The sequence below is a fragment of the Lynx rufus genome, unplaced genomic scaffold (assembly GCF_022079265.1).
Source record: "Lynx rufus isolate CCGP_SWC_20201006 ecotype Redwood Valley unplaced genomic scaffold, mLynRuf1.p SCAF_5, whole genome shotgun sequence".
NCBI lineage: Eukaryota > Metazoa > Chordata > Mammalia > Carnivora > Felidae > Lynx > Lynx rufus.
Window position 1 is genome coordinate 8,249,183 of NW_025814867.1, and position 14,318 is coordinate 8,263,500.

The 14,318-nt window shown below is 47.3% G+C and overlaps 1 protein-coding gene across 4 annotated transcripts; it reads left to right on the top strand.

Moving 5' to 3' along the window:
* Positions 1–13,805, top strand: LOC124526661 (zinc finger protein 621). 4 transcript variants are annotated; one of them, XM_047099772.1, is made up of 5 exons: positions 1–655; positions 788–873; positions 9,722–9,848; positions 10,421–10,525; positions 12,005–13,805. In XM_047099772.1, the coding sequence occupies exons 2-5, from the start codon at positions 850–852 to the stop codon at positions 13,063–13,065; spliced, it is 1,317 nt and encodes a 438-aa protein (XP_046955728.1). In that variant the 5' UTR covers positions 1–655; positions 788–849; the 3' UTR covers positions 13,066–13,805. The 4 variants fall into 4 exon arrangements, with proteins under 4 accessions (XP_046955728.1, XP_046955726.1, XP_046955727.1 ...); XM_047099770.1 differs by having other exon boundaries at positions 1–518; XM_047099773.1 differs by having other exon boundaries at positions 55–85.
* The last annotated feature ends 513 nt before the right edge of the window (positions 13,806–14,318 follow it).

The following is a 14,318-nucleotide window of genomic DNA, read 5'->3' on the forward strand; positions in this document are numbered from 1 at the left end:
GCCCACTTCCGCGTCGGCTCGCAGCTGCCAGCTTTTCGGTGTTCCGAGGGGGAGAGCGTGGGCTCCGGCGAGTTCTACGTGCCAGGTCCGCCCGGCCCCGGCTTAATCGCTTTTCCTGGCGGCTCGTCAGCGTCCCCCTCCCCTAAAGTCGGGCCCGGTGTCGGCTCACCCCGCTCCCTGATGCGGAACTCCGGCGTCCGGGCCTCGCAGAAGCCGCCCGAGGTGGCTGCGCGGCCTTCTAGAGCCCTGGTCCAGCCCCCTGCCCACCGAAGCGTGATCCTCTTTTCTGTCCCAAAGAATTTGGCCCAACAGCCTCCCGCGCCCTCTACTGACGTTTCTGTTTGGGGGTCTCTGATTCCCTGGGCGGAGATCCCGGTCGGGTCTCCGGTCATCATCAGCCACTGGAACACCGAGTATTTATTTTACTGTTAATCCGCATCTTGCCATCTCTGTCCCTTCTCCTCTCCATCGGCTCCGCTTTAGGGGCAACGTCATGGTTCCTGTAAGCGCGCTTTTAGGTTTGTTCAGACCGAACACCGTAGGGATAGGATTCGTCTTGGATCCCTCAGTCCATTTCGTGTGAATGGTCTCAGGAACGTTCATGGACTGAGCAGGCAGATGGAGAATTGTCCTGAGGACCAGAGCAATTCATGAGGTTGTTGAGGCCATCGGCCACAAGGGGGTCTGATAGAGTCTCCTACCAGTGCTGGAAATGAGACTGGGAAGGCTATAGGCCGCTGTGGGTGTTGCAGGACAGGGTCCATTGCACTCATGGCTCTTCTCTTAGCTCCTAAGGTTCTTGCTTTTCCAAATCAAGAAGACAGTGCTCGAAACCAGGGGACATCAGCCATGCACCAAACAACTTGGCCTCAGGTGAGCTGACCTTCTTTCAGTCTTTTGAAATCACATTAGCTGTCCGGTAATCAGGAAGGGACCGAGAAGGTCCGACTTGGCCACGCTATGATTTCCTCCTTAAATTTATCTCCACCGCTCTGGCTGTAAATAGTGGTGGAGGAAATCAGAGTTTTGTGTATGAGTGATGAGTTTGGATTGTGTAGGGTTAAGTGGGAAAAGAGGCACCCAAGCTAAGAAGTTCTCTCTGAAGGTGGAAATCCAGGTCATGTGGTGCACGTAAAACTTGCCTGCTGACATCCAAGAAATTCTCTATTGAAAAGATTGTCCCACAGACCGTAGAGGTATCCCAGAGAAACCAGCATTGTTCCTTCCATAGGCACTTTATAAATGCTAGGGGCACAATATTGGATAACACAGACAAGTTTCCTTTTCTCAGAAGATACTGCTGGCAAAATAGACAGTCTTTAAATCAGTAATTACATGTTGCTAAAGTACGGTGCTTCGAAAGTGTAGTCTACATCACCTGGGAAGTCATTAGAATCGCAAATTCTCACGCCCCTGCCCTAGACCCAGGATCAGACTGGGGAGGAGGGTGAGTGGGGCCAGGAATCTGTTGTAACAAGCTCTTCATGTGATTCCTATGCAATTACCTTTTCTAATTTGAGGAACCCCAAAGAAGCTCCCTCTCAAGGTAATAGGGAAGCCCTCATGGAGGAGGTAACATGAGGTTGAGATCTCAAGGATGAGATGGAAACAGTTTTGGAAACTACTGAGGAGACAGCTGAAGAGGAGCTTTCTGGAGAAAAGAATGGCAAAGGCCCTGAAGTCCGGGAGAAAGCCGGGTGTACTCTAGAAACAGGGAGAGATCAGAGAAAGTAGTTCACTGAGGCTGGAGAGGTAGGCTCATCTGTAAAGACTTTGGTTTTTATTCTGAGTTCAGTGGGAAGGCACTAAAGGATTTTAAGCAGGGTAGGTGAGATGGTTGGATTTATTTATTAAAAAGATTTTCCAGGGGCAGTTGGCTGGCTCAGTCGGTTGAGCATGCAACCCTTGATTTTCAGGGTTGTGAGTTCAAAACCCCATGTTGATTATTTAAAAAAATTTTTTTTTTTCCCCAGTACTATTGGTGAGTTGGTTGTAGAAGGGTATGAATCAGTTAGAAGCATACCGTAGTCTGGGACGCCTGGGTGGCTCGGTCAGTTAAGCATTCGACTCTTGTTTTCTGCTTAGCTCATGATCCCCTGGTTTGTGAGATCAAGCCTGCATCGGGCTCTGCCCTGATAGTGCAGAGCCTGCTTGGGATTCTCTCTCTCCCTTTCTCTCTCTGCCCCTCCCCTGCTCATGCTCTGTCTCTCTCTCTTTCAAAATTAAAAAAAAAAAAAACAAAACAACATATTGTAGTCCAGATAAGAGATAAATATTGTCTTTTTTTTTTAAATAGACTTTATTTTTAGAGAAGTTTTGGGTTTATAGTAAAATGGACTGGAAAGCACAGAGAGTTTCTATATACCCCTTGCCTCCATAGATGCATAGGATAGCTCGTTATCTTTAAATATGTATATAGATCGATCGATAGATAGATTGATTGATTGCTTAAGTAAACTCTGCCCCCAATGTGGGGCTCAAACTCGTGACCTCAAGATCAAGAGTTGCATGCTCTACTGACTGAGCCAGCCAGGCTCCCTTAAGAAATTTTTTTGAGTGTAAATTGACACACAGTGTCACCTTAATTGAAGTGTACAACATAGTGATTTGACAAGTTGATACATTATGCTATCCCCACCACAAGCATAATTACCATCTGTCACCATGTAACATTGTTACAATGTCATTCACTATATTCATTATGCTGTATCTCTTATTCCTGTGACTTATTCATTCCATAAATGCAAGACTGTGTCTCCCACTCTCCCCTCACCCATTTTGTCCAACTCCCCACCTCTGCAACCATTAGTTCTCTGTATTTATAGATCTGATTCTTTTTGTTTATCATTTTTTTAGATTCCACATATGAGTGAAATCGTATAGCATTTGTCTTTCTCAGTCTGATTTATTTCACTTAGCATAATACCCTCTGTCTCCATTCATGTTGTTTCAGATGGCACGATCTCATCTGTTTTTATGTCTGCATAATATTTCAGTGTGCGTACGTGTGTGTGTGTCTCTCACATCTTCCTTATCTGTTTGTCTATTGATGGACACTTAGGTTGCTTCCATATTGTGGCTATTTAAATAATGCTGCCGTAACATAGGGGTTCCCCAATTTTTTTTTGAATTAGTGTTACTGTTTCCTTTGGGTAAATACCCAGTACTGAAATTATTGGATCATATGGTATTCTATTTTTATTTTTTGAGGAACTTCCATATTGTTTTCCACAGTGGCTGCACCCAGTGCACAAGAGTTCCTTTTTCTCCATATCCTCGCCAACACTTGTTATTTCCTATCCTTTTGGTTTTAGCCATTCTCACACATGTAAGGTGATATCTCATTGTGGTTTCGATTTGCAGATCCTGATGATGAGTAATGTTTTTGTTTTTTGTTTTTTGTTTTTTAATTTTTAATTTTTATTTATTTTTGAGAGAGAGACAAAGCACGAACAGGGGAGGGGCAGAGAGAGAGGGAGACACAGAATCCAAAGCAGGCTCCAGGCTCTGAACTGTCAGCACAGACCCCAACGCGGGGCTTGAACCCGTGAACCATGAGATCATGGCCTGAGCTGAAGTTGGATGCTCAACCGAGGGAGCCAACCAGGCGCCCCTGATGAGTAATGTTGAGCATCTTTTCATGTGTCTGTTGGCTCTCTGTAGGTGGTCTTTGGAGAAATGTCTATTCAGGTCCTCTGCCCATTTTTTAATCAGATTTTTTTTTTTTTTTGTTCTTTTTTGGTGTTGAGTTGTATAAGTTCTTTATATATTTTGGATATTAACCTTTTAATGGATATATCATTTGTAAATATCTTCTCCCGTTCAATAGGTCGTCTTTTTGTTTTGTTGATGGTTTTCTTTGCTGTGCAAAAGCTTTTTATTTTGGTGTAGTCCCAGTAGTTTATTTTTGCTTTTGTTTCCCTTAGAAGACACATCTAGAAAAATGTTGCTGTGGCTGATGTCAGAGAAATTACTGCCTGTGTTCTCTTCTAGGGCTTTTATGGTTTCAGGTCTCTCATTTAGGTCTTTAATCCAGCCTGAATTCATTGAAGATACTGTCTTTTCACCATTGTATACTCTTGCCTCCTTTGTTACAGATTAATTAATGTAACTGTGGATTTATTTCTGGACTCTATTCTCCATTGGTCTGTGTGTCTGTTTTGTGCCAGTGCCATACTGTGTTGATTACTACAACTTTGTAGTGTATCTTGAAATCTGGAATTGTGATAACTTCAGCTTTGTTTTTCTTTCTCAGGATTGCTTTGGCTATTCTTAGCCTCCTCATAATCAACATTGCCCCACCAGAGTGGTACTTCTGCTACAATGATGAACATACCTTGACACATCACAGTCACCCAAAGCCCACAGTTTACATTAGGGTTCACTCTTGGTGCAGAACATGCCATGGGTTAAAAATGTATGACATGTATCCATCATTATAGTATCATACAGGGCAGTTTCAAGGTTCTAAGAATCCTCTGTGCTGTACGTGTTCATCCCTATCTCCCTGGCAACCATTGATCTTTTCACTGTCTCCATAGTTTTGTCTTTGCCAGAATGTTATGTAGTTGGAATCCTACAGTATGTAGCTTTCACAGATTGGTTTCTTTCACTTCGTTATATGCATTTAAGTTTCTTCTATGACTTTTCATGGCTTGATAGCACTATTCTTTTTAGTGCTGAATAACATCCCATAGTCTGGATGTACTACGTTTTATCCATTCGCTTACTGAAGGACATCTTGATTGCTTCCAAGTTTTGACAGTTGTGACTAAAGCTGCTGTAAATGTCTGTGTGCAGATAGAAGCTTTCAACTCATTTGGGAAGATCCCCAGGACCATGATTGCTGGATCATATGGCAAGAGCATGTTTAGTTTTGTAAGAAACTGCCAAACTGCCTTCCAAAGCGTCTGCACCATTTTGCACTCCCACCAGCCGTGATGAGAGTTCCTTTTGCTCCCCGTCCTCTCCAGCATTTGGTGTTTTCAGTGTTCTAGATTTTGGCCGTTGCTATAGGTGTCTAATGTATCTCAGTGTTTTAATGCACATTTTCCTGTTGACATATGAGGTAGAGCATCTCTTCATATACCTCTGTGCCATCTGTATATCTCTGCGAGGTGTCTCTTCTGGTCTCTTGCACATTTTGTAACGGGATTGTTTGTTAACCTTTGAGATTTAAGAGCTGTTTGTATACTTTTGGCCTTTTCAACGGTTTTCTTCCTGTCGGCCTATTTCCTCACTTTCTTATAGTATTACCCTATTTTTTCTTTCATTTTTTTATCTTTCTGAAGTTTATCTATTTTGGGAGGGAGAAGGAGAGAGTGTGTGAGTTGGGGAGGGGCAGAGGGAGAGCGAGATAATCCCAAGTAGGCTCACACTTGTCAAGGCAGAGCCTGACACGCTGCTCAATCCAAGAACCGTGAGATCATGACCTGAGCTGAAATCAAGAGTCGGACGCTTAACCGACTGAGCCACTCAGGTTCCCCTTTCTTTCAGTGTTTGAAAGGAAGATTTGGGTGCCTGGGTGGCTCAGTTGGTTAAGCGTCCGACTCTCGGTTTGGGCTCAGGTCATGATCTTAAAGTTTTGTGAGTTCAAGCCCCGTGTCAGGCTCTGCACTAACAGTGTGGAGCCTGCTTGGGATTCATTCTCTCTCTCTCTCTCTCTCTCTCTCTCTCTCTCTCTCTCTCTCCACGCCCCCCGCTCCCCCACTCATGCTGTCTCTCTCGAAATAAATAAACAAACTTGAAAAAAAAAGAAAAGGAAATCACAGTACAATAAAAGATCTAAATCAAGGTCTCAGAATTTCGTATAAACACTAAGACAGAAATCCAAAAGTATCGGTACTGCATCTCAGATTTTCCCCATTAATTTAAAAACTTAAATTTACATGCCTGAGAAGTCATTAAATGAAACTAGAATTAACAAACATGCCAAATGCTTCCCTTTTAACTGTAGACACAGCTCTGAGTTATTGAGTTTTACCGAAAAAACCACGTCTTTAAATGTGTATCCAGTGTTCAGTGTAATGTGGTAAAAAAGCAACATTGAATAGAATTTGACTGTATTAACCTAAATACACTTACTGCTTATGTACATCCTACAGTGCAACTGAGAAAAGCTGAAAATTGTTTACCAGTGATAGTTTAACTCAATTGTTCTTTGATGAATGTTTGGCTTCGAAAGAGGAAGCATAAATCTGAGGTATTGGCTTTTTAACGTAAGGTTTAATTCCTGCTCATCTTTTCTTTTGAAACTTCTTTTCTTCAAAATGTTTTGGGTAGTCTTCTACATTTACTTTTCCAGATGACTTTATTCTTCTTATTATTATTAAAAAAATTTTTTTTTAACATTTATTTATTTTTGAGAGACAGAGAGAGACAGAGAATGAACAGGAGGAGGGGCAGAGAGAGAGGGAGACACAGAATCCGAAGCAGGCTCCAGGCTCCGTGCTGTCAGCACAGAGCCCAATGCGGGGCCCGAACCCACGGACCGGGAGATCATGACCTGAGCCGAAGTTGGATGCCCAACTCACCAAGCCACCCAGGTGCCCCTATTCTTATTATTTTTAAAATTAGGCTCTACACCCAGCATGGGGCTTGAACTCATAGCCCTGAGGTCAAGAGTCACACGCTCTGTGAACTGTGCCAGATAGGTGTCCCTCAGATGACTTTAAATGACCTCTTTTCTCTGCACAGATGTCATTGATTTTTTTTGGTGGGGGAGTGGATGTTATTGAATTCCTAGGCACAATTGGACATAATTGTCCAATTAATTAATTATTGGACATAGTTGACTTGTTCATAAATTTGATTCTTCCCCTTTGGAAACAGTGTTTCTGCTTTATTTACTTTCAGTTCTCTTTATCTTGGTCTTGCACATTTTTGTTAGGTCTAATCTTAGCCATTTGTATATGAGTGGCATCTTATGTTCTTCCGTTTTATCTTCTTTTTTTTTTTTTTCCTAAGGATTTTATTTTTAAATAATCTGTATATCCATCACGGGGCTTGAACTCACAGCCCTGAGATCAAGAGTTGCATGCTCCGCTGACTGAGCCAGCCAGCTGCCCACCATTTTATCTTCTAATTGCTAAGGTATTTAGGAAAACCAGTGATTCTGGTTTACTTATCCTATCCCTAGATAACTTAATGAGTTATTTTGTCAGTTCTAAATATTTACCATTTGTGGGGCACCTGGTTGGCTCCGTCGCTTAAGCCTCCAACTTGGGCTCAGGTCACGATCTCGCAGTTTGTGGGCAGCTCATGGTAAGGTATCCGTCCACTTTACAGGAAATGCTCTGGCACTTTCCTTATGGTGGTATTTGCTGCTGTTTCCTGACCCTCTTCATAAGTTTAAAAAATTTTATTTACGGTCAAACCATTTTTGAAATTCTTTTAGCAAATTCATATTAAGCATCCAGTATCTGCCAGGCAGGCACTGTGCTGTGTATTAGCGAGCCGGTGACGAGCAAAACAGAGTCCTTGCCTCATGGACCTCCGTTCTGCTGGAGAGGGATCGATCATGAACAATATAGTTTGTTGGGTGATGAGAAAGGCTGTGGAGAAAAATAAGGTGAGGTACATAGGGGCCATCCACAGGAGGAAGAAAAAACGTATATGTAACCCAACTACCTTAAAGCAGTATGTTTTCCTCTAATTCTAGGCAGGTTCCCCCCCCCCCCCATATTCTGGAACCCTGAGATTATGTGGTAGGAGCTGGAGAGGACAGTGGGGGAGGAAGAGATTGGTGGTGCCAGGCTGGAAGGAGGAAGTTGTGGGACCAGCCCTGGAGGCGTTAGGAGGTGAGGTTTGACTTGCCGTAAGCGGAGGTGAACTTCGGTTCACCTGCGAGCCTGTGCTTGCTGTCCTCAGAGGCCTTCCCGCCTCGGTGAGCGTGACTACTTCAGGCCATCATGGTTCTGCCTAGTGGGGGGATTTGGGGCTTGGATTTGGGGGGCCCTTCGGACCTCGTCCTCGCCCAGTTTAAAGGCCAGCTCTTGCTTTGAAGAATGTCCACATTTGTTGTTCTTTCAGTGTCTCCTTTTGAACCAGGTTCCCTCCTTCTGGTTGTTTTAAAAGGACACCCTCATAAGGACCCAGCGTAGAGTGGCCACCAAAGCAAGAGGGCCAGCATTCATCCTTGGGATGCGTTTCCTCCCGCTTCCTCCAAGAGGGCTCCTTCCCTTCGCCCTGGCCCTGGCCCTGATGCCAGTGCAAGGCTGCTGCCCGGAGAGACGGTGGTGCACAGAGAGGGGCTTCGCTGAGCCGCCCGGGGGAGGCGTTCCTGTTTTTGGTGGCTGAAAGAGCAAAGCTGACTGCATAGGGTCCCGCGTGTCTCCCTGGAGGCGGATTCGAGGCGAGAGGGCACAGAAGTCACGAAACCTCCTCCAACGTGGGAGTCTGGTTTCTGTGGTCCCTACACCCCGACTGTGGAAGCAGAGAAAGGAGCCAGTGGCCACCATCAGGGACGGCCCTCGGGCTCTATGGGAGATTCAGAGGCTCTGGCTCGCAGGGTGGCGTGCGGGGTTTGGAAATAGCCGACCCTTCCGTCCACACTGGGGGAGGGAGTCCCCGTGGCTTGGTGGGAGCATGGTAGAGATGGGTAGACAGGCGCTGTTGGGAGTGAGGAGTTTGAGAAGCTGTTCTCCAAAGATGGGGCAGCACCCAGTAATGCTGAGGAGCGGGGGTGAGCCGTGTTTTAGGGGAGGCTCGTGAGCCCAGTACGGGAGGCAGCTCGGTGTGTGGGAAGAGCCCAGGTTTGCTGTTTGACCGTCCCCGTCCGATCTGGGCTGAAATCCCAGCTCAACCAGTTCCTGGCTGTGTGGTGTTGGGTAGAGTCATTAATCTTTCTCAGCCTTCGTCTCATCATGTGAAAATGGGCTTAATAAATCCTGCCTCACATAGATGTTTTCAGATGAAGTGAAATACATGTTTTGAAAATACCCACCTAAGAGCCTGGTGCCTAGGGTCTTCATCAACAAGAATTGATGCCCCTCATCCTTGGGGAGATGGCGGGGGCTGCAGGGGGAGGCAGAGAGCGGCCGTCTTGGCAGATGGGGACGGAGCTCGAGACTGGGGGATGAATCTTTCTCAGAGACGGGGCACTGCCGACCTTCTCTGGAGTCGGGGGGGGGGGGTTCAGAGAAGAGGCCGGAACAGGCAGGCTGCAGGTTGCCTTGGAGAGAGCTTTCTGACCAGCCAAGGGGGTATATAACATGCTGGAAATAGCTTTAAGGTGTGCCTCTTCTCTGCACTAGTCGGGACAGCAGGGAAGGCTGAGGAGACGCTGGGTGCAGGGAACAAAAGTGGGCTGAGCTTGTTTGGGTGGGTGGAGACAGGGTGAGTGGCAGCGGCCGGCAGGGGCCGGTGTGTACAGAAGCCGGTGGCAGGATTGTGGATACAAGAGGGTGGGAGGTACAGAGGGACGGAGTCAGGAACGTGGGGGTTGATGCCCTAAGCAGGCGGGGAGCCCCCACTGCTAGGCTGCGAGATTGGGAGGACAGTTTGGACCCCAGAGCCGTGCGGAGGGGAGAGTGTTGGGGTGCTCCCTTTGGAAGTGGAGCGGTGGCTGAGGGCTTGCCCCTGTGGGGTGCCGGGTGCTGTTCTCGGTGGAGCAGACCTCCCATGCGGCTCAGAGTTGCAGATCCTGGGAGGTCCACCGCCTCCCTGCAGCCCAGGTCCCTCTTCTGCCACTTAGAGCTTGACCGGGGACATGTTGTTTCAGGAGCCGGTGACCTTTGAGGACGTGGCCGTGTACTTCACCCAGAATCAGTGGGCCAGCCTGGACCCCATGCAGAGGGCCCTGTACCGGGAGGTGATGCTGGAGAATTATACGAACATGGCTTCCCTGGGTAAGGCCCCTCTCCGTGGTCCTTTGTGATATTTCAACATCTTCCTCTGATGTTTTGGGGCTTTGAACTCCTGAGGTTAATTCTGCAGTCACGAGCTTCTGCAGATGTCGGGTGAAGAAATCCCTGGTCCCCTCACGTGTTGAAATCAGACTTCCCTATATGTCCCAGGGCAGGGTGTGGTTCTGGGCCCTGAGCGAAGGGACTCTTGTGTCCCAGGTGAGCCCTTGGTTCCTCCATGCTGCCGGTGTTCTGGGGATGTTGGTTTTCTGCCTATGGGGGAGTCTCCCAGGATATCAGCACCTGTGTTCTTCCTGAAGGCATCTCTTTGTTTAGGTCAGGGCGAGATTGCAGTTTCTCCATGAGGAGAATTGCTGTCTCCTCGGCCTTACCTTGGAGCACAGTGTGGAGCCCTTCCGCAGAACCCCTGGGTAGCTCACTGGGCATTTCATTCTTCCTCCCCCTGCCCCCACCCCCCCCAACCTGTTGTAGGGTGGGCCAAGAGAGATCTCAGGAAAACTCTGGAAGTCTCCCTTCGACTCTCAACTTGTTTGTCCTTTTTCTTGCTGGAGTAGCATTTCCATTCCCCAAACCTGTTCTGGTCTCCCACCTGGAGAGAGGGGAAGCGCCATGGGGCCCAGATCCCTGGGAAGCAGAGGTTTTGAGAGGCATCTGTCCAGGTGAGTAAGAGAACCTAGCAGTTTGGGTTTTGCCTTCCCAGTTTATTTTACATTTTTTATTTGTTTTAAGTAGGCTCCACACCCAGCATGGGACTTAAACTCATGACCCTAGGATCAAGAGTCAGAGGCTCCACGGACTGAGCCAACCAGGCACCCCTGCCTTCCCAGTTTATTGGAGATGGTTCTTCTGCAGCAGAGAACATGGCTCCCTGTTCTTTATAAGGCACTACTCCACGCACTCTCTGACCTCTGCCCAGTTTCCAGCCCCAACCTGGGAAAACCAGTCCCTGGGAATGCATGGCCACTGACCTGCCACCGAAAATCCGTGACCCAGTAGCTCCTAAACCACTTCTTTTCTCACTTACCAATGGAAATACTTAATTGTATGCCAATTTTATGCCAAGAAGTAGATTTCAGCCATACTTTAAGGAAAGTATGATTCTGTGGGTCAAACTGAATTATTTGTGCCACAGCCGTGACTTCTGTTTTTAGGCCTTCAGCAATGATAAAAAAAATGCCTTAACTTTCCTTTTTAGTATTTAAATCACCTGTAATTTGTGTAGGTCATGATCGTTAGGTCTGCATTATATTTGTCTCACATACAGCTGTAGAGGGAAAGGCAAGGACTTCTCCCAACCACTGCACCCAACACACACCCACACCCACACCCACACACCCCCACCCAACACATACAGACTAAAATTTACCTGAGTCCGCTGGCTGGTCCTGGGAGTTCTCGATTACTTGGATTTTCTGTGTTTTGGAAGGAAGTTTCCAGGCCTCACTTCTCTCATCTATGCTGTGATTTTGTAAACAGTGGTTCTTCTAGCAGAAATGCCCCTGTGGCCTACAGCTCTCCAGTTCAATTTGTGTCCCAGTGCACTTTCTGAAAGAGTCTTTTGTCCCAGAATATTATGTGGAATATCTAAAAATCACTGGGCCAGTATTTGGAATTTAGGGTGGCTTCCTGGCTTCCAGGTGGGACGTTGAGCTCCAGTGTTTTTGAGTTTGGTTTGCAGCCTGCTGGCCCTCTGGTCGTGCGGGAGCTGCTGTCGTGTCTCCCTGGGAGCCCTGACTTCCTTCTCTCTTCGGCATCTCTCCCTCTCTCCCCTTCTCTTTTGAAACATTTCCATTTCTTGCTGATCTCTCTTACCTCTCCCATTCTGTTTCCTCTCTTTTCCCACCTGCTGCCTTCTTCCTGTCCATTCTGGAAGCCCTCATCGTGCCCCTTTCACCTGCCTCAGTCCACTTTCCAGCCTTCCTCACAGGAGGCACTTCCTGGTCCGTTTCCAGGGTCATCGCTTCTCCAGCCATACACTGTTGTTTTCCTTTTTCTCTCTTGTCCTCCCGTGTGGGTGCTTGTAGCCATTTCGTGAGAATATTTTTTAAAATCACGTTCCACAAGAGAACACGGGGAGCCCTGCGTCCTGTTCCCCTTCCGGTGTGGTAACCAGGGACACCTGTGGTTTCTTTGGGCAGGTGGTGAGTCCCGGATCAGGAACGAAGAGCCGGCTGGAAAGCGGGAAGCCGCTGAAGAGGCGGAGTGGCACAGAATGCCAGGAGGAGGGCTTCTCAGAAACGTTTCCCAGCACTTTGACTTTAAAAGCAAGGCGACATGGCAGACTTTCAGCCTGAATCCGAATCTGATACTTCGGGGGGGGATGAAGTTCTATGAGTGTAAAGAATGTGGGAAACTCTTCAGGTACAACTCAAAGCTGATTCGGCACCAGATGAGTCACACCGGGGAGAAGCCCTTCAAATGTAAGGAATGCGGCAAAGCCTTTAAGTCCAGCTATGACTGTATTGTCCATGAGAAAAACCACATCGGAGAGGGGCCCTACGAATGCAAGGAGTGCGGCAAAGGTTTGAGTTCCAACACGGCCTTGACACAGCATCAGAGGATCCACACTGGAGAGAAGCCGTACGAGTGCAAGGAGTGTGGAAAGGCCTTCCGCAGGAGCGCAGCCTATCTCCAGCATCAGAGATTGCACACTGGGGAGAAACTCTATAAATGCAAAGAGTGTTGGAAAGCTTTCGGCTGCAGGTCACTCTTTATCGTCCACCAGAGGATTCACACAGGGGAGAAGCCCTACCAGTGTAAGGAGTGTGGCAAGGCCTTCACTCAGAAGATAGCTTCCATCCAGCATCAGAGGGTCCACACCGGAGAGAAGCCCTATGCATGCAAGGTGTGTGGGAAAGCGTTCAAATGGTATGGCAGTTTTGTTCAGCACCAGAAATTGCACCCTGTGGAGAAGAAGGCCGTCAAGGTTCTTGGGCCATCCCTGAGGAGTCCCCAGTGCCCCTCTTCAGCCCTATCTGCTGTTCCTCTCCAGGGCCCATGCTCTGCTCCAGCCGTGGCCGTGCCTTCACTGACCTTTCCACATGCTGTGCTCGTCCCTACCTCTGGGCCTTTGTTCATGCTACTGCCCGCATCCGGAATGCCTTCCTCACCTGTCCAAATAGTGCGTGTCTTCCAGGGCCTTCCTCCCCCTGTGAAGCCTTCCCCAGTTATTCTGACCCCTTCCCCACACCCCTCCTGAGCTTTATCTCGGCACCCTTGAGGCTCTTAGGCCCAGCACATCTTCAGCCTCGCTTGTTTTGTTTGTATTTTTTTTCTCCGCTTACATGCATTACAGTTGTTTCGGCATAAACTCCATTATAATCTACATATATTGAAAGACTATGTTTGTAGATTTTTCCTCCGGTAGAAAGTGTAACCGCTTGGCTTTTGCACTGGTCTCTCAGGCTTTCACAGTAATGGCTGGATCTGCACTGTGGGGGTGCTGATGTTGGAAGTGCTGGTAGGACACTTTGTTGCATTAGAGTATCTGGGAGAGAGCCCCTTCCCCGCCCCCGCCCCCGACCCCGACTCCGGCAAGGTCATTGTGATTGGAGCCAGGCAGCTCCGGGGAAGCCAGGAGGCTGCCAGGAACTTGGGGCAGGCTGGGAAGAGCGCTGGGATCTGCTTCCAGCAGCGGACTCAGAAATTAATGCAGATTGCTCAGCGGGCTAAGGTGGTCCATTAACAGAACCGAGGTTATGTTGCCCTCGGCGCGGGTCATTGAGCGTCTCCTGTGTCTGTGCAAAAGGTCATGTGAAATAACCAGTGGAAAACAACAGTGTGTATGCAGTAATAGCGATCATTTATGTGACTGAGAGCAATCATGTCTTTAAACACAAATCGGTTTTGTTTTTTTTCCCTGTAGTTTTGCTCTGGAGATCTAGATGTTTTTTTTTTAACTTTTCCTAAGTAAATATACACCAAGGTATTCGTCTTCGTTCCATGTGTTGTGTCCATTTTTCCTGGTGGGCATTCTGGTTTTCTGTTTGCAGGCTTTGGCTCCTGCGTTCTGTGTGCTCCAGATAGCATGAATTGTAAATGTGAATTTGACGAATTACGAAAGCAGTAGCATCAGTGTAAAGCCAACTTGGGGGAAATCTGAATAAGCCTCTAAAGCTATTTTTTAGACATAGAGGGAGCTGTGTGATGGGTCAGTGGCTAGGCTTATGTGATAGGTCAGTGAAGCAGGATTTTGGATTGCTCTTAGTTTGGGCCTTGATGGCGATCTTTTACAACGCTGCAAAGGCCTGTATGAAGCAATTTCTGGAGAAAGAATTTGAGTCCTGCATTATCAGCATTAATTTAAAGTAACTCCTTAAACATTGATGGAAGCAGTCATACATTTTATTCTTTTCTGTTGCTCTTGCTACCTAGATGTTTCTCCACAGCAGTTAACAGAAAAACCTTTAAATTAGTGGCTGTTGAACTTCACCGTGTGTCTGAATAACCTGG

Coding starts and splice junctions, on each gene's coding strand:
- LOC124526661 (XM_047099770.1), top strand. CDS start 494: ATGGTTCCTGTAAGCGCGCTTTTAG. Junction 519..787: donor TCCTGTAAGCGCGCTTTTAG/GTTTGTTCAGAC, acceptor CTCTTCTCTTAG/CTCCTAAGGTTCTTGCTTTT. Junction 9,849..10,420: donor TACGAACATGGCTTCCCTGG/GTAAGGCCCCTC, acceptor TTGCTGGAGTAG/CATTTCCATTCCCCAAACCT.